This window comes from Trichomycterus rosablanca, chromosome 1, assembly GCF_030014385.1.
Source record: "Trichomycterus rosablanca isolate fTriRos1 chromosome 1, fTriRos1.hap1, whole genome shotgun sequence".
Lineage (NCBI taxonomy): Eukaryota > Metazoa > Chordata > Actinopteri > Siluriformes > Trichomycteridae > Trichomycterus > Trichomycterus rosablanca.
This window is the reverse complement of record NC_085988.1, coordinates 82,115,436-82,135,605: the sequence shown is the minus strand read 5'-3', so window position 1 is coordinate 82,135,605 and position 20,170 is coordinate 82,115,436. Positions and strand designations below refer to the sequence as shown.

The 20,170-nt window shown below is 40.6% G+C and overlaps 1 protein-coding gene across 4 annotated transcripts in view; it reads left to right on the top strand.

Annotated features, from left to right (window-relative positions):
* prkcq (protein kinase C, theta) overlaps positions 1-10,829 on the top strand; it is a 31,009-nt gene extending 20,180 nt beyond the window's left edge. For all 4 annotated transcript variants that reach the window (XM_063007138.1, XM_063007130.1, XM_063007121.1 and 1 more), the window contains 7 exons: positions 4,779-4,952; positions 5,663-5,754; positions 7,626-7,688; positions 7,782-7,920; positions 8,015-8,203; positions 9,772-9,900; positions 10,653-10,829. In XM_063007138.1, coding sequence (XP_062863208.1) covers positions 4,779-4,952; positions 5,663-5,754; positions 7,626-7,688; positions 7,782-7,920; positions 8,015-8,203; positions 9,772-9,900; positions 10,653-10,811 — 945 coding nt within the window. In that variant the 3' untranslated portion in view covers positions 10,812-10,829. The remainder of the gene's footprint in view (positions 1-4,778; positions 4,953-5,662; positions 5,755-7,625; positions 7,689-7,781; positions 7,921-8,014; positions 8,204-9,771; positions 9,901-10,652) is intronic.
* Positions 10,830-20,170: the final 9,341 nt, after the last annotated feature.

The following is a 20,170-nucleotide window of genomic DNA, read 5'->3' as shown; positions in this document are numbered from 1 at the left end:
ACAGAGTGCACAGAATAATAATCTTTTTCAATGTAAAAAAAACCAACAAAACAAAACACCAAAAGACTTGAATATGAATATAAGGCTCTTGAAAACAAGTGTCACTGTCCACAGTCAAGTGAGCTTTGGCTTAGAGGTTTCTGTGCAAAAACAATAATAAAGAAATGGTTGCACAAGTTTGGTGTGGATACATTTCAGTGTCCTGCTCAGAGCCGTGACCTAAACCTCATTAAACACCTGTGTTTTTAAATGTATTTAAATGTCAAATACAAGCCAGACCTTTTTGTATAATGCCAGCGCTCGACCTCTGATTTGCTCTTTTGACAAAACAGCAGGTGTAAATTTCCCCAGACACATTGCACAATCGTATTCAAAGCATTTATAGAGGAGTGAAGGCTGGTAAAGTGCACAGGCGTGGGGTCAAATCTATATCTTCAGTTATTGCTGCTGCATGTTCACAAGCCACACATGGCTGTGTGTTCTCATAATTTTAGCCATTAAGTCTATTTCCAGGTCATATTTTTACCAGTTATCTTTCATGAGCTCGACCTATAGATGTAAGCAATAAGCTATACTTACCTATAGATGAAAGTAAATGTTTGGATGAGCTCTGATGACTTACATTTAAATGATTTGTGGTACTTACTGTGTTAACAGTGGGGGACTGGGTTTGGAATAGGATTTCCAACAAACTCATGGTCAAACTTGTGTCCACATACTTTTGACCATAAAGTTCATTTATTTTTACATACCTGCAGTTTTTGGTTTAGTTTTAGACAAACAGAACTTAAAAAAAAAGAAAATGCCGCTCAGGTGGCGCAGCGGTAAAATACGCTAACACAACAGAGCTGGGATTTCGAATACATCGACCTCTGCTGGCGCCTGCACAGTTGAGGAATAATGCTGATCAGGGTGTGGCTTTCCGTACACAAGGCTGATCGGCATATGAACTGTCTCGCTCTCCTCAATCGGGACGGGGGTCAGCTACAGTAGAGAGGAAGCATAACGCAATTGGGTAAAAATTGGACATGCTAAAATTGGGAGAAAAAGGGAGAAAATGCATTTAAAAAAATAATAAATAATAATAATTGAGAGAGAAACAAGTTAAATTATTTTTTAAAAAATTTGATTTTTTTTTGTAGGTGATTGAAATACTTATGATAAAGTTATGAATATTTTCTTGATATCAGAATCACAAACCTGAAGTTTTAAAACAGCAGGAGTTTAACACACATACAAAATGATATTAAACAATGTGATTGAGGAAGGCTATACTGATCTGCAGAACAATGGTGGTCAGTCTTTTGCCTAAAAACACAGTACATACATGGATGACAAAACAGCTCATTTTATCTCTATTATCTAGGATTTATGGCATTTAGCAGATGTTTCTTTTCCTTTTGCTCAAGGGCCCAACATTGGCAACCTGGCATATGTGGGACCTGAACCAGTGACCTTTCTATTTACTCCAGTACCTAAACCACTGAGCGCATTTGTGTTTTTAAAGATGTGCAATAGGGTAGTGTAGCTCAGTGGTTAATGTACTGGCCTAATAACTAGCGGTTAAAGTACTGAACTCGTCATTGTTGGGCACCTGAGCAGGGACCTATACCCTCAATTGCTTGAAATATACACTATTCAGTCATAATCCTAAGTTGATTTGAATAAAAGCAACGTACTTACATAATGATTATCTTACACATCTTTAAAAAGCATTTCTGTGTAAGTAGGTCAGAAACATTGGGTGTGTTTGAAAAGCTAGTGAGCTCTCTACATAAACAGCGTTTTATGTCAGCCTACGCGCGCTCCCGAGAAGGAGGCTGTTTGAAATTTTAAGATGCCTAACTAGACAGCATATTAAGGCATCTAGGATTTCGATGATATTTTGACTCAAGAACGTGTGAGCATCGGAAGCGTCCTTAGTGATCAAGGCAATCCGATCATTCAGTGCGGCAGCTCTTCTCTCACAGAAAAAAAAAAAAAAACATGGCTGACGGTGCAGAGAAACGAAGTTATTTTCAAACATAAATAAATTATTACTTTGTTTAATTAAAGTGTTTTATTTTGCAAGTTTGGGCTTGTCAGCTAATTTAATAATAATAATAATAATAATAATAATAATACATTTTATTTATATAGTGCTTTTCAAGATACTCAAAGACGCTTTACATAAAACAAATAATCATAAAACAAATACAAAAAAAAACATACAAATCATAGTACAAAATCCACACACTACATCAATCAACATCAAGATAATTAAGATGAAAACAAAGAGAGCAGCATGAGACTTCATTAAAAATCAGCAAAAATATGAGAGAGAACAACAAAATAACAGTAGGAAAAAGATTGAGAACGAACAGCCATAAAAGATACACTGAACATATAAAAAAGTAGAAGATGTATAGATAAGAACAATTTCTTAAAAGTAGACAGAACAGGACAGATTCACATGCAATCAGGAACGGAGGTCACTGCGATGAGTGGGGAGATCACTGAAAAAAAACTTTACAAGTTTTAGGATCCAGGACTTCACATTTCTGTCATGATCTAAACATAAAAACTATTAAAAAGAATAGCAAAATAAAACCAATTTTTTTTCGTGTTGTTACAAGTTAAATGCCACTCTGAATAGATGAGTTTTGAGAAGTGACTTGAATTTGGACAAGTCAGGACAATCTCGTAGGTGTTTAGGGAGAGCATTCCATAAAGATGGAGCAGCTATGGAAAAGGCCCTGTCACCCCAGGTCCGGTGCTTGGTCCTAGTGGGTATGGACAGTAAGTTAGCCTCAGAAGAGCGAAGGCTACGGGAGGGAATGTGATGATGGAGCAGGTCGGTGAGGTAGGATGGGGCCTGATTATGGAGAGCTTTGTGAGTGAATAGAAGAATTTTGAATTGAATGCGTTGAGCAACGGGAAGCCAATTAAGTTTTTGGAGAACAGGTGTAATATGTTCACAAGAGCGAGTATGATTAAGGAGGCGAGCAGCTGAATTCTGAATATACTGAAGTTTTTTTAGGATTTTGTTAGATGTACCATAAAGGATGCTATTGCAATAATCAATTCTGGATGTAATAAAAGCATGAATCAAGGTTTCGGCGGCAGAAAAGGAGAGTGATGGACGTAGACGTGCTATGTTTTTTAGATGAAAGAAAGCAGTTTTGGTGATTTGATTTACATGGTGTTCAAATGAGAGATTGCTATCAAAAATTACACCAAGATTTCGGATGTTAGAAGACGGAGACAAAGTGTCATTATCAATGGTAATTTGAACATTTTTTGTGTTTTTGCCAGGGATGTAGGACCTACGATGATCATATCAGATTTTTCACAGTTTAATTTAAGGAAATTGGCTTTCATCCACAATTTCATTTCAGTGATGCAATTTGTCAGAGTGGAGTGAAGCTCAGTATTAATGGTTTCGGAGGAGATGTAAACAGTTTTCGGTACACAGAGGGAGATGTTAGGTGACATGCAAGCGTGCTGTGCCACCTCATCCTATTAGTTTGAATGGCAAGATGCTAACTGTTAGCTTAGTAAGCGAAACCCGATGGAATCGCTGTCTAAGTAGCACATTCGAATAAGCTGCCCTATAAGTCGATGACTTATTAGAATCCTCTCTACTGAGGCAGCTGCCTATGTAGGCAGTAAGACAGCAAGGCAGCTCACTAGGTTTGTGAACACACCCATAGTAAATAGGAAAATACATACAGTATATAACAAGAACTGGAAAATGGATTTAAGTCTCTTAAATCTTGTTTCCATATGCATTTTTTGTGTAGTAGATTTGCTGCTTAAGAAGAAAACAATAAAGACAGAATGGTGTTTTTGGCAGAATCTGAAAAGTTAGATTCAGAGTGATTCTGTTAAGTTTAGTGTTTGGATTAGAGTTGTATGGTGATGCTCCTGAGAGTCCAAGGCTGTCGTGAGATAGACGTCCCTTACACCGACTTAGCATAACATTATGACCACTGACAGGTGAGGTGAATAACACTGATTATCTTTTCATCATGGCACCAGTTAGTTGGTGAGATATATTAGGCAGCAAGTGAACATTTTATCCTCAAAGTTGATGTTAGAAGCAGGAAAAATGATCAAGCGTGAGGATTTGAGCGAGTTTGACAAGGGCCAAATTGTGATGGCTAGATGACTGGGTCAGAGCATCTCCAAAACTGCAGCTCTTGTGGAGTGTTCCCAGTCTGCAGTGGTCAGTATCTATCAAAAGTGGTCCAAGGATGGAACAGTGGTAAACCCACGACAGGGTCATGGGCAGCCAGGGCTCATTGATGTACGTGGGTAACGAAGGCTGGCCCGTGTGGTCCGTCCAACAGACTGAAGAATCCAACTGCTGAAGAAGTTAATGCTGGTTCTGATAGAAAGGTGTCAGAATACACAGAGCATCACAGTTTGTTGTGTATGGGGCTGCATAGCAGCAGACCAGACAGGGTGCCCATGCTGACCCCTGTCCACCACCAAAAGCTGCAACAATGGGCACGTGAGCATCGGAACTGGACCACGGAGCAACTTACAGGAGTTAAAGGATCTGCTGCCAACATCTGGGTGCCAGATAACACAGCATACCTTTAGGGTTCTAGTGGAGTCCATACCTCGATGGGTCAGGGCTGTTTTGGCAGCAAAAGAGGGACCAACACAATATTAGGAAGGTGGTCATTATGTTTTGCCTGATCGGTGTACTTGTGTATGTAAACTTTTGACACAGTTCTGTCCTCGCCATCCATCACACGTCCTGTTTAATTTCTTTGTGTCTATGTGTGTAGGTGTTTCTTGCTGAGCTGAAAGCTACTGGACAGTTCTTTGCAGTGAAGGCTCTGAAGAAGGATGTGGTCCTGATGGATGATGATGTTGAGTGCACCATGGTTGAGAGGAGAGTTCTTTCACTTGCGTGGGAGCATCCCTTCCTTACACACCTCTACTGCACCTTTCAGACCAGGGTAACACCTGCCTAAACACACACACACACACACACATGCATGTGCAACAACAGAGAATGGACAAAATAATGGAAACCAACATTATGTGAACCTTTTCTTTAACCACTTTATCCCGGTCAGGGTTGCGATGGATTTGAACCTGGAGTTTTGCTTACCTGCTTTGCGACAATGTTCTTTGTAAAAATGCTTAAATCAGGGCAAAACACCCTAGCACACCAGAGCTGACATCTCAAACTCATCGGTTCGAATCTCAGCTCTGCTACCAGCAGGCTGAAAGCCTACATGAACAATTGGCTTGTTGTTTAGAGGGAGGGTGGCGGAGGTGATTCCTTATTACTGATGCTGGCTGATTGATGGCGCCTGCACAGAGACGAGGGATGAGGGATGATCAGGGTGTGTCTATCTGTACACATATGATTCACATATGAACTCGCCTTGTGCAGGTAAAAACATCGGCTACTGCACACGTGCTGGAGCGGGTGTGTGTTAGTCACGGCTCTCCTCAGTCAGAGTGGAGGTCAACATCAGTAGAGGGGAAGCGTAATGCAATCAGGTGATTGGATATGAAAAGCTTAAATAATGTGCTGTTTCTATTCATTTGTCCACTGACCACCCACTGACAAATCACAAACAGAGATGTGCAGATTTGAAGCATATATTATTATGTGCATTATTATGTGCATGTGTGACTGTGTTGATGTGCCTTATAGGAGAACCTGTTCTTTGTGATGGAGTATCTAAACGGTGGAGATTTAATGTTCCACATCCAGACGTGCCACAGATTTGACCTTCCACGTTCCACGTGAGACCAACATCCATTCTTTTATATCTGCTTGTTCAGGTGTTGTAAGGGACAAAAAGTAATTTTCTGGCTTCAGTGATTTTTCAGTGATTTTAAAGTCTGCCAATAACTTTTCAGTCCCATCCATATAAGTATTGAGGTCAGGGCTTTGGGAGGGTCATTCCAGAATCTTAAATCTAAGCCTGAATCAGCTATTCCAAAGTCAGATTTATTGTATTTCTGGGTCATTATCCAGTTGCTATGCAGTAGTTTCACAGACAGCATAACATTCATGTCTGCTTTTAATTCATCACAGTGATTTTTTTTCACTGATTCATTGGTGGTTCTTGTATTACATCTGTCCCTCCAGAGTAATTTCTCCTCAGCATGGCGACACTTTGGGTTTTCTTTCCAACAATAAAGTGAAATAACTGTCCTGTGTAATTTGTACTTAAGATACTAGATAATTCTGTTCTGATGATTCTGTTCTGATGATTCTGTTCTGTTCTAATGGTTTTGTTCTGTTCTGATGGTTCTGTTCTTTTCTGATGATTCTGTTCTGTTCTAATGATGGTTCTCTTCTGATGGTTCTGTAGAAGTTTTGTTCTGATGGTTCTGTTCTTTTATGTTCTGATGGTTCTGTTCTGTAGAGACGGTTCTGTTTTGATGGTTCTGTTCTGTAGAGACGGTTCTGTTCTGATGGTTCTGTTATGTAGAAGTTCTGTTCTGATGGTTCTTTTCTGTAGAAGTTCTGTTCTGATGGTTCTGTTCTGTTCTTATGGTTCAGTTCTGATGGTACTGTTTTGTTCTAATGGTTCTGTTCTGATGATTTTGTTCTGTTCTGATGGTTCTGTTCTTTTCTGATGGTTCTCTTCTGATGGTTCTGTAGAAGTTCTGGTCTGATGGTTCTGTTCTTTTCTGATAATTCTGTTATGTTCTTATGGTTGCGTTGTCTTTTGATGGTTCTGTAGAAGTTATTTTCTGATGGTTCTGTTTTTTCTGATGGTTCTGTTCTGATGGTTCTGTTCTTTTCTGGTGGTTCTGTTCTTTTCTGATGGTTCTGTTCTTTTCTGATGGTTCTCTTCTAATGGTTCTGTAGAAGTTCTGTTCCGATGGTTCTGTTCTGATGGTTCTGTTCTTTTCTGTTCTGATGGTTCTGTTCTGTAGAGACGGTTCTGTTTTGATGGTTCTGTTCTGTAGAGGCGGTTCTGTTCCGATGGTTCTGTTATGTAGAAGTTCTGTTCTGATGGTTCTGTTCTGTAGATGTTCTGTTCTGATGGTTCTGTTCTTTTATGTTCTGATGGTTCTGTTCTGATGGTTCTGTTCTGTAGAGACGGTTCTGTTTTGATGGTTCTGTTCTGTAGAGACAGTTCTGTTCTGATGGTTCTGTTATGTAGAAGTTCTGTTCTGATGGTTCTGTTCTGTAGATGTTCTGTTCTGATGGTTCTGTTCTGTTCTTATGGTTCAGTTCTGATGGTTCTGTTCTAATGGTTCTGTTCTGATGATTTTGTTCTGTTCTGATGGTTCTGTTCTTTTCTGATGGTTCTCTTCTGATGGTTCTGTAGAAGTTCTGTTCTGATGGTTCTGTTCTTTTCTGATCATTCTGTTATGTTTTTATGGTTCTGTTGTCTTTTGATGGTTCTGTAGAAGTTATTTTCTGATAGTTCTGTTCTTTTCTGATGGTTCTGTAGAAGTTATTTTCTGATGGTTCTGTTTTTTCTGATGGTTCTGTTCCGATGGTTCTGTTCTTTTCTGGTGGTTCTGTTCTGAGGGAGTTGTAGAAATGATTGACACTTTAAGACTTCTTTTATACGTGTATGTACAAACATTACAGTTATTATTTGTATTTTATATTAGGATTGTTTTAAGTATATTTTTTCTCTTGGTGGTAGGTTCTATGCTGCTGAGATCATCTGTGGTTTGCAGTTTTTACATTCTAAAGGAATTGTGTACAGGTAACCACAAACATCATGTTGACATAATGAAGATGTGTGTAAAACTGGAAACGACCAAATAACTGTGAGCACATTCATGTGATCTTTCTGCAGAGACCTGAAACTGGATAATATCCTGCTAGATATCGATGGTCATATTAAGATTGCAGACTTTGGCATGTGTAAGGAGAACATGGTGGGAGAAGCTCGAACCTCCACCTTCTGTGGAACACCAGATTACATCGCCCCTGAGGTGAGGAATTATTTGTCTACATTCTGTCAAGGTAAATCTGGATTAAATATACTCATTATATATAACACATGTATACTGGTGTGTGTGTGTGTAGATTTTGCTTGGGCAGAAATATGGCATCTCTGTGGATTGGTGGTCTTATGGAGTCCTTCTGTATGAGATGCTGATTGGTCAGTCACCGTTCCATGGTCATGACGAGGAGGAACTGTTCCAGTCCATTCGTACAGATGACCCATGTTACCCGCGCTGGCTGACCAAAGATGCTCGAGACATGCTTGTTAAGGTATTTATTAAAGATTTGGTAGAGGTGCTCAACAGCCAGTGTAAAAATTTTTTTACACACAGTAAAATATGGTGGAGGTAGCATCATGTTATGGGTAAGCTTTTCACGAGCAGGAACTAACAGTTTGGTCTGGATTATTATGATAATGAATGGTGGATACACAGATTTAAAATCAAAGCACACTGTAAAAAGTATTTTGTTGTTAGACTATAAATAGCCATAAGCTGTTAATACTGCATGTGAACTGATTTAAAAGATGAGCGATAGATTTGCCAGTTGGAGCCGAATAGGGACCTCATAAATGATGCAATTACGACCTCTGCTGGCTGATTGATGGTGTCTGCACAGAGTTGAGGAATAATGTGGATCAGGGTGTGGCTCTCCGTACACAAAGCTGATCCGCATATGAACTCACCTTGTGCAGGTGAAAAGATGCAGTCGGCTACTGCACACGTGTCAGAGTGTGTCAGTTTGCTCTCCTCAGTCGGGGTGGGGGTCAGCACCAGTAGAGAGGAAGCATAACGCAATTGGGTAAAAATTGGACGTGCTAAAAATCAGAAGAAAAGGGGAGAAAATACATAAAAATAAATAAAACGGAACACAGAACTTGATTTTGAACCAGTTCTGCGTGCTTCCAAAAAAAGGGGATCCAGATAGCGAACTAGCGTCTAATCTGGCACCACATAATACTTCTTTTTCAACGCGAACCGTGATGTCATCTGTGGGCATATCAAAGTGTAGAGGTTTGGGTGCTTTCACATGAGAAGCTGTAAACCCGCCGTGCTGTTCTCTCGTATGAAACTTAATGCTGCACTTCCATCTTTTAAAGTTCACCTGATTACATTTTGAGCCAGTTTGCCGCTGATATTTTCAAAGTGCCTCAAAAGAGACGAACTGTTTGATATGACGTGGTAAAAGTGACCCAGACAGTACGAAAAACGCTAGCTCTGCCATCATGTTACTATTAGTTACTTTCGTTGTGTAACGCCCACTGTTGATGACACAGGCTTGGTTCTCAAAAAGTGGTGGAAACACGGGTTGGTTCTCTAAAAAACACCAAGGTTCTAAGAAACCTGAAAAGAACCGGTTCATGAACCACGGTTTTTTCGGTGGAAAAGCGCTATAGGAGTGTTCAAGGTCTTGGTAATCTTCCTCTATTGGTGTGACAGCTCTTTAGTTTCTACCCTGGTTGCAGCACAGCTTGACCACTCAGGCTGGTGTTTATATAATACACTGACCTGCACAGTGCCTTAACCACAATGAGTACGTTTGGGTTAAATGCAAGAACATAAATTAAGAACTGGTAAAAGGGTTCAAATTAAACCAACAATTATTGAGGTGGTGTGTTGGTTTCAAAACAAGGAAAGAAAATAGAGTTGCCTGAAATGCTATTAGCAGAAAGCAGAACTATAAGAACTCACTTAAATGGTGATTTTGATGTTAACATAAATATGTTTTGTAAAAAGGACAAATACTGTTAAAATGAACCAATTCAACCTCACATTTAACTTTGTGACTGACGGATGTGTGATCACTTGATCCTGATCAGATTTTCTGATTAACTGCAGCTGTTTGTGCGGGAGCCCGAGCAAAGGCTGGGTGTGAAGGGAAATATACGACAACATCCGTTCTTTAAGGACACAGATTGGAATATGCTGGAGAAACGGCAGGTGGAGCCGCCCTTCAGGCCGACTGTGGTAAGATTAACAGCCACATCCATTTATTAATTACTGTAGATTTGCTAATTCACCCATGGTTCTTAGGTCGGCCAGCATTTTTACAGTTTGAAAGTGTGTGCACCAAAGTTTTGTTTATAGATAGAAACATTTTCTTAAATACATAAACGCCCCCTTATCATGATTGGTCCACAGCCAATTATCCACAGCTGCACCTGTTTAGGGGTAATGCTTATAGGATTTAAGAAAGCAGCTGTGGATAAGTCATTGGAGACTATTTTGGCTTTGATTTGCCATGCTCTTGGTCTGGTCTGGTCCAGTCCGGTCCATTCTGTGGTCCGATGTATGCTCTTGTCTGGTCCATGTTCTTGTCTAGTCCATGCTCTTGTAGTGTTTAGTCTTGTTCATGTTAAGCTTAAGCCTTGTTCATGTGTGTATAGATTAGCCTTAGCAATTAGTGTAGCATTTAGCCTAGCCTAGGGTTTAGTATAGTTTAGTCAGGTTCCTTTGTGTTTAGAGTAGCGTTAGCATTTAGCTTAGTCCATGTGTGTGTGTCTTGTCATGTGTAAACCTGTCTAGTGTCTTTTATTATTATTAAACGTTTTGCAAAACATCTCTGCAATTATGTCCGCCCCTCTCTTGTCACGTCAACCCCATCGCTACAAATGCAAAAGTAAAATGAATGTAAACATGCTGGGTGTCCAAGTGTTTCTGAGTATCAGATGTTTGTACCATGTGTTGGAGTTTCCACTGAAACTGTTCTGTGTTTGTAGAACTCACCGAGCGACTGCAGTAACTTCGATAAGGAGTTCATCAACGAGAAGCCACGTCTATCCTGCGCAGATCGCACCCTTATCAACAGCGTGGACCAGACTATGTTCAAGAACTTCTCCTTTATTAACCCGGGAATGGCACGCATGAAGAACCCCTGAGATACGTATACACAGACATACGGGGGAATAGACAATCACGGGACGTTCGCATGTCATAGAGAAACCTAAAAGAGGAGGCGAAATTCTTATTATTTTGAGCATATAAGTAAAAGTCTCTGTCTCTTAGCTGGACTAAAAATCTTCATCAGAACCTACATGAGAACATTTCCCAAATCATTCCACAGACAGACTAGAAAACTAATTTTTTAAATATATTCTTGAATATTGTTAAAATGTGAGAGATTTTATTCTTTGTACAAAACACAGTAATTGAAAATGTACTGGGACACTGCTTCTAATCACTGAGTTCATGTGTTTCATCCATGACAATTGCTTAGGTGTAATACACCGACCAGGCATAACATTATGACCACTGACAGGTGAAGTGAATAACACTGATTATCTCTTCATCACGGCACCTGTTAGTAGGTGGGATATATTAGGCAGCAGTTGAACACTTTATCCTCAAAGTTGATGTTGTAATTGTGATGGCTAGACGACTGGGTCAGATCATCTCCAAAACTGCAGCTCTTGTGGGGTGTTCCCTGTTTGCAGTGGTGAGTATCTATCAAAAGTGGTCCAAGGAATGAACAGGTGGTAAACCGGCAACAGGGTCATGGGCGGCCAGGGCTCATTGATGCACGTGGGGAGCGAAGGCTGGCCCGTGTGGTCCGATCCAACAGACGAACTACTGTAGCTCAAACTGCTGAAGAAGTTCATGCTGGTTCTGATAGAAAGGTGTCAGAATACACAGTGCATCACAGTTTGTTGCTTATGGGGCTGCATAGCCGCAGACCAGTCAGTTAGGAAGGTGGTCATAATGTTATGCCTGATCAGTGTAAATCAATTATATAAAGAAAATTATATGCACCTAACTTTGCATTAACAGTTTAGGGAAGGCACTTTCATGTTCCAGCATGACTTCCCCCCTGTGCACAAAGCAAGCTCTATAAAGATATGAAGAAATTCTCAGTTTATAAAGAGACTCCAGTGTCCTGCACAGAGCCCTGACCTCAGCCCCACTCAACAGCTCAAAACATCTATATCTGTGGTTGTGTAGATTTCAAAGGAGTTTTACGTTCAGCAGACGCTTATGTATAAAGCAGCTTACAGTGGTGACTGAGTACAATCGAGGGTTGAGGGCCTTGCTGAAGGGTTCAACAGTGTCAACTAGGGGTGGGTTTATAAAATCACCAGCCAGTGTTTTTTCATGCAACGAGATCTGACCTGCACATCAGTTTTGCATGGCAGAAGCTCAAGTTATGACCACTACACAACTTTTTGCACTGATTTTCGCTCGGCGACGGGTCGGTGCTGGATTCGGGAGGAACTCGGTGTTCGCTCTGCGATCAAAACTCGGCTCTCGATCGATGTGAGAAACAGCGAGGGGAAACACAGGGGAGAGGTTGTAAACAGGTGGTGGAGCGCAATATAGTTTCTATCAGAATACATCAGCACACACGCGAGTTTTACAGTATTTCTGACCTGATCGTTCTCTACAAAACAAAATATTTATTAACCTCCAACTCACTATAGAACAAGCCATGCTGCTCGTGTTGCCAAATCCACTCAGATTCATTTATTTCATCAGCGCACAAACTTTGATCGCTCGCTACTTGTTGATGTGCATGTTTGGACGTGGTATCATTAAACCTTTCATCACTTCTCACGTGTGTTTTCGTGACAGAACGTAGTTTTGGAGAGCAGAGAAGCTCGCCTGTGATTCCCCCTGGTGATAGATGGTGTAGTGTAAAACCCCCCATCGCCGATCAGTCGTGTAGTGTGAACATTACAGCGACCAGGTGTTAATCAGAGTGTCGTGTCATGTAAACTTGGCATAAGCTGTTCAACAGCCAGGTGTATGTTTACATTACATTTACAATGTTGTAGCGTGTCAGACATATAAAATAATAATAAAAAATGAATGTTAATGTTTTCTGTTTTGGATTAATTATTTATGTAAACAAAATACACAAATATTTTTAATAATGAGTGTTCTTTGTACAATTATCACATTCGTTCTCTGAACATCTGTACATATTTAAACAAAAACTGTTAATGTAACTTAAATATGCCTAAATGTGTTGAATCGAAAATGAATCGAAGATCCAGGAAATTAGTGGTGATACCCAGCCCTAGTGTCAACTTAGCAGGGATGGGACCTTCTGAGAACTAGTTTAAAACATTAACCGCTAAGCTGTCACTACCCTGGTTTGATGTAGATGTTTTATAAACATTGCAGGCTGAAGAACTGTCATGTCTTAAATATCAGCCTGAGCAGGACTGAAGATTTCTCAGCTGTGACTGGATGTTTGTTCATGTCTAACTTTCTAAATAAATAAAAGATCACTTAGATGAGAGTAAAAACTTATTGTATTGAATTTTGGACATTATGTTAATGGTTTTGTGACAATCTTTACATTGCTGTATTTGAGTAAATGAGTTTTACTGCTGTAAAATTATTGATAAGAAATAAAGTTGTGTAAAATATAACGTGAAGAACAGTGTTCATGTGTAAAAAAAGCTACAAATATATTGATTTATTGTTTTTAGGTATGTTTTTTTTTGGTTCTTTTATCACATTTTAACAAAATATGATAACACTATGAGGCTAAAAGTATACAGCGACTTCAGACTCGACTCGGACTCGTTTCAAATGACTCGGACTCAACTCATGACTCGCAAAAAATGACTCTTAAACAAACGAGTCCCTAGTGTCAGCATGTGTTAACATTAGTTACATGTGACAATTATATATATATATACAGTACCAGTCAAAAGTTTGGACACACCTTCTCATTCAGTGGTTTTTCTTGATTTTTTTAATTTTCTACATTGTACATTAATACTGAAGACATCCAAACTATGAAGGAACACATATGGAATTATGTAGTAAACAAAAAAGTGTTAAACAAACCAGAATAACTTTTATATTTTAGATTCTTCAAAGTAGCCACATTTTGCTTTGATGACAGCTTTGAACTCTTTTGCCATTTTTTCCATCAGCTTCATGAGGTAGTTACCTGAAATGTTTTTGAATTACCAATTGTGCCTTGTCGAGTTAATTTCTTGCCTTCTTAATGTGTTTGAGACCATCAGTTGTATTGTGCAGAGGCAGGGTTAGTACAAAGGTCTATACAGTAACTAGCCCTATTTGACTACTGTTCTAATCCATATTATGGCAAGAATCACTAAACTAAGTAAAGAGAAACAACAATCCATCATTACATTAAGACATGAAGGTCAGTCAATCCGGAAAATTTCATGAACTTTGAACGTATCATCAAGTGCAGTCGCAAAGACCATCAGATGCTATGATGAAACTGGCTCTCATGAGGACCGCCCCAGGAGAGGAAGACCAAGAGTTACCTCTGCTGCAGAGGATAAGTTCATTAGAGTTACCTGCCTCAGAAACCGCAAATTATCAGCACCTCAGATTAGAGATCACATAAATGCTTCACAGAGTTCAAGTAGCAAACACATCTCAACATCAACTATTCAGAGGAGACTGCATGAATCAGGCCTTCATGGTCAAATTGCTGCAAAGAAGCCACTTCTGAGAAAGAACAATAATAAGAAGAGAATTACTTAGGCAAAGAAACACAGGGAATGGACATTAGACAGTGTAAATCTGTCCTTTGGTCTGATGAGTCAAAAAAGAAGCAAAAAAGGTGAGTGGATGGTTTGTACATGTGTGGTTCCCACCGGAAAGCATGGAGGAGGAGGTGTGACGGTATGGGAGTGCTTTGCTGGTGACACTGTTGGTGATTTTTTCAAAATCCAAGGCACACTTAACCAGCATGGCTACTACAGCATTCTGCAGAGACATGCCATCCCATCTGGTTTGCTCTTAGTGGGACCATCATTTGTTTTTTAACAGGACAATGACCCCAAACACACCTCCAGGCTATGTAAGGGCTATCTGACCAAGAAAGAGAGTGATGGAGTGCTGCGTCAGATGACCTGGCCTCCAAAATTACCTAATCTAAACCCAATTGAGATGGTTTGGGATGAGTTGGACCGCAGAGTGAAAACAAAGCAGCCAACAAGGGCTCAGCACCTCTGAGAACTCCTTCAAGACCGTTGGATAACCATTTCAGGTAACTACCTCATGAAGCTGATGGAAAGAATAACAGAAGAGTTCAAAGCTGTCATCAAAGCAAAATGTGGCTACTTTGAAGAATCTAAAATATAAAAGTTATTCTGGTTTGTTTAACACTTTTTGGTTTGTTTAACACTGGTTTGTTTAACACCTAAGAGACTACACCCCTAAATGTCCAAATTGAGCACTGCTTGTCATTTTCCCTCCAAAATGTCATGTGACTCGTTAGTGTTACTAGGTCTCAGGTGTGCATAGGGAGCAGGTGTGTTCAATTTAGTAGTACAGCTCTCACACTCTCTCATACTGGTCACTGAAAGTTCCAACATGGCACCTCATGGCAAAGAACTCTCTGAGGATCTTAAAAGACGAATTCTTTGGGGCATCCTCAAGCGGAACGTGGAGGAGCGCAAAGTCTCGAATATCTGCCAGCTCCGTGATGTCGTCATGGAGGAGTGGAAAAGCATTCCAGTGGCAACCTGTGAAGCTCTGGTAAACTCTGTGCCCAGGAGAGTTAAGGCAGTTCTGGGAAATAATGGTGGCCACACAAAATATTGACACTTCAGGAACTTTCACTAAGGGGTGTACTCACTTTTGTTGCCGGTGGTTTAGACATTAATGGCTGTATATTGAGTTATTTTGAGGAAAGAATAAATTGACACTGTTATATAAGCTGCACACAGACTACTTTTCATTGTGTCAAAGTGTCATTTTGTCAGTGTTGTCCCATGAAAAGATATACTTAAATATCTGCAGAAATGTGAGGGGTGTACTCACTTTTGTGATACACTGTATATATACAGTGTATCACAAAAGTGAGTACACCCCTCACATTTCTGCAAATATTTCATTATATCTTTTCATGGGACAACACTATAGACATGAAACTTGGATATAACTTAGAGTAGTCAGTGTACAGCTTGTATAGCAGTGTAGATTTACTGTCTTCTGAAAATAACTCAACACACAGCCATTAATGTCTAAATAGCTGGCAACATAAGTGAGTACACCCCACAGTGAACATGTCCAAATTGTGCCCAAATGTGTCGTTGTCCCTCCCTGGTGTCATGTGTCAAGGTCCCAGGTGTAAATGGGGAGCAGGGCTGTTAAATTTGGTGTTTTGGGTACAATTCTCTCATACTGGCCACTGGATATTCAACATGGCACCTCATGGCAAAGAACTCTCTGAGGATGTGAGAAATAGAATTGTTGCTCTCCACAAAGATGGCCTGGGCTATAAGAAGATTGCTAACACCCTGAAACTGAGCTACAGCATGGTGGCCAAGGTCATACAGCGGTTTTCCAGGACAGGTTCCACTCGGAACAGGCTTCGCCAGGGTCGACCAAAGAAGTTGAGTCCACGTGTTCGGCGTCATATCCAGAGGTTGGCTTTAAAAAATAGACACATGAGTGCTGCCAGCATTGCTGCAGAGGTTGAAGACGTGGGAGGTCAGCCTGTCAGTGCTCAGACCATACGCCGCACACTGCATCAACTCGGTCTGCATGGTCGTCATCCCAGAAGGAAGCTGACGCACAAGAAAGCCCGCAAACAGTTTGCTGAAGACAAGCAGTCCAAGAACATGGATTACTGGAATGCCCTGTGGTCTGACGAGACCAAGATTAACTTGTTTGGCTTAGATGGTGTCCAGCATGTGTGGCGGCGCCCTGGTGAGAAGTACCAAGACAACTGTATCTTGCCTACAGTCAAGCATGGTGGTGGTAGCATCATGGTCTTGGGCTGCATGAGTGTTGCTGGCACTGGGTAGCTGCAGTTCATTGAGGGAAACATGAATTCCAACATGTACTGTGACATTCTGAAACAGAGCATGATCCCCTCCCTTCGAAAACTGGGCCTCATGGCAGTTTTCCAACAGGATAACGACCCCAAACACAACCTCCAAGATGACAACTGCCTTGCTGAGGAAGCTGAAGGTAAAGGTGATGGACTAAACCCAATTGAGCACCTGTGGCGCATCCTCAAGTGGAAGGTGGAGGAGTTCAAGGTGTCTAACATCCACCAGCTCCGTGATGTCATCATGGAGGAGTGGAAGAGGATTCCAGTAGCAACCTGTGCAGCTCTGGTGAATTCCATGCCCAGGAGGGTTAAGGCAGTGCTGGATAATAATGGTGGTCACACAAAATATTGACACTTTGGGCACAATTTGGACATGTTCACTGTGGGGTGTACTCACTTATGTTGCCAGCTATTTAGACATTAATGGCTGTGTGTTGAGTTATTTTCAGAAGACAGTAAATCTACACTGCTATACAAGTTGTACACTGACTACTCTAAGTTATTTCCAAGTTTTATTTCTATAGTGTTGTCCCATGAAAAGATATAATGAAATATTTGCAGAAATGTGAGGGGTGTACTCACTTTTGTGATACACTGTATATATATATATACAGTGTATCACAAAAGTGAGTACACCCCTCACATTTCTGCAGATATTTAAGTATATCTTTTCATGGGACAACACTGACAAAATGACACTTTGACACAATGAAAAGTAGTCTGTGTGCAGCTTATATAACAGTGTAAATTTATTCTTCCCTCAAAATAACTCAATATACAGCCATTAATGTCTAAACCACCGGCAACAAAAGTGAGTACACCCCTAAGAGACTACACCCCTAAATGTCCAAATTGAGCACTGCTTGTCATTTTCCCTCCAAAATGTCATGTGATTTGTTAGTGTTACTAGGTCTCAGGTGTGCATAGGGAGCAGGTGTGTTCAATTTAGTAGTACAGCTCTCACACTCGCTCATACTGGTCACTGAAAGTTCCAACATGGCACCTCATGGCAAAGAACTCTCTGAGGATCTTAAAAGACGAATTGTTGCGCTACATGAAGATGGCCAAGGCTACAAGAAGATTGCCAACACCCTGAAACTGAGCTGCAGCACAGTGGCCAAGATCATCCAGCGTTTTAAAAGAGCAGGGTCCACTCAGAACAGACCTCGCGTTGGTCGTCCATAGAAACTGAGTGCACGTGCTCAGCGTCACATCCAACTGCTGTCTTTGAAAGATAGGCGCAGGAGTGCTGTCAGCATTGCTGCAGAGATTGAAAAGGTGGGGGGTCAGCCTGTCAGTGCTCAGACCATACGCCGCACACTACATCAAATTGGTCTGCATGGCTGTCACCCCAGAAGGAAGCCTCTTCTGAAGTCTCTACACAAGAAAGCCCGCAAACAGTTTGCTGAAGACATGTCAACAAAGGACATGGATTACTGGAACCATGTCCTATGGTCTGATGAGACCAAGATTAATTTGTTTGGTTCAGATGGTCTTAAGCATGTGTGGCGGCAATCAGGTGAGGAGTACAAAGATAAGTGTGTCATGCCTACAGTCAAGCATGGTGGTGGGAATGCCATGGTCTGGGGCTGCATGAGTGCAGCAGGTGTTGGGGAGTTACATTTCATTGAGGGACACATGAACTCCAATATGTACTGTGAAATACTGAAGCAGAGCATGATCCCCTCCCTCCGGAAACTGGGTCGCAGGGCAGTGTTCCAGCATGATAATGACCCCAAACACACCTCTAAGACGACCACTGCTTTATTGAAGAGGCTGAGGGTAAAGGTGATGGACTGGCCAAGCATGTCTCCAGACCTAAACCCAATAGAACATCTTTGGGGCATCCTCAAGCGGAAGGTGGAGGAGCGCAAAGTCTCGAATATCCGCCAGCTCCGTGATGTCGTCATGGAGGAGTGGAAAAGCATTCCAGTGGCAACCTGTGAAGCTCTGGTAAACTCCATGCCCAGGAGAGTTAAAGCAGTTCTGGGAAATAATGGTGGCCACACAAAATATTGACACTTCAGGAACTTTCACTAAGGGGTGTACTCACTTTTGTTGCCGGTGGTTTAGACATTAATGGCTGTATATTGAGTTATTTTGAGGGAAGAATAAATTTACACTGTTATATAAGCTGCACACAGACTACTTTTCATTGTGTCAAAGTGTCATTTTGTCAGTGTTGTCCCATGAAAAGATATACTTAAATATCTGCAGAAATGTGAGGGGTGTACTCACTTTTGTGATACACTGTATATACGTATATATATGTAGTTATATAAATTTGGAAAAGTTTGGAGGTTTTTAATTATAAGCACATTTACAAAATAACGGATTCTATTCCTAATATTGACTTGTAACTTGACTCAGACACTAGTCTAAAGACTCGTGACTTGACTTGGACTCATATTTTGTGACTTGTGAACATCTCTGGGACACCCTACCTATCATTAGGATAAGGTGTTTTAATCCGAAGACTGTTCAATCCAAACTGTTACTGCATGCTAAGAGGGAATTCGACCAAATAGTTCGATGAAATCCAAGAACCATTAAAAAAGTGATCCCTTGATTTTGAAACTGCTGAAACACAGATGAGGCTGTACAAATTTAACTAAAATTTAAATCACTCTGGGCTTGGAGGCTGCAGTGCAAGAAAACTGAAACATGCTGAGGAACTTTTGCACATGTATTTGCATACATTTGTTTACTGCCTGAGAGTAATCTAATACCTAGGGTATCTTTAAAAACAAAACTTATACACACCACAAGGTGACTGCGGTGGACCTAAATGTCAAAACAAATGTACATACCATTAGTGATCCCTTTATTAAGGCTATTCCAATAATCAAAGTCAGAAATCATAGCAGGGGTCAAGAAACACAGGTGGGCAAACACAGTACATGCAGCAAATATATAATCATTATCCAAACAGGTTATAGTCAAAACTAGGAGAGCAATAACCACAGAACCCAGAAACAGGGCACAAAAACAAGGAACAAGACAAGGAGCAAGAATCAGGAGCAAAGCATCAAGCATGGGATCAAGAAAAAAGAACTGGGAACAAGGGCAGAGAATTAGAAACACAAACATCACAAATCTGGAATGCTTTTTATGTGTGTAGCACAACAATACTCAGTAAAAAAAACTGACACTGGGTACATTTACTCAGAGTGATCGATGAATGAGTGACAAGTGAGGACAATGAACAAAATCACAAACGAGGTGGTGACGATATGAGGAACACAATGAAAACAACACAGAAGTGAAACACTGAAATGGAAAAGGAATAGTATAATGCGTTATGTTATACACAAGTGTAACAGTAGCATCTACTGGTCTGTTGTCTGTTGCAAACGTTAATTGGTTTTGGGAGTGGCGTCGAGTTAGTCGAGTTAAAAATAGCTTAGTGTTCCTGTTAGGAAGTTTAGTGTTCCTGTCTAGTTCTTTTAGTACATTTATCCACGA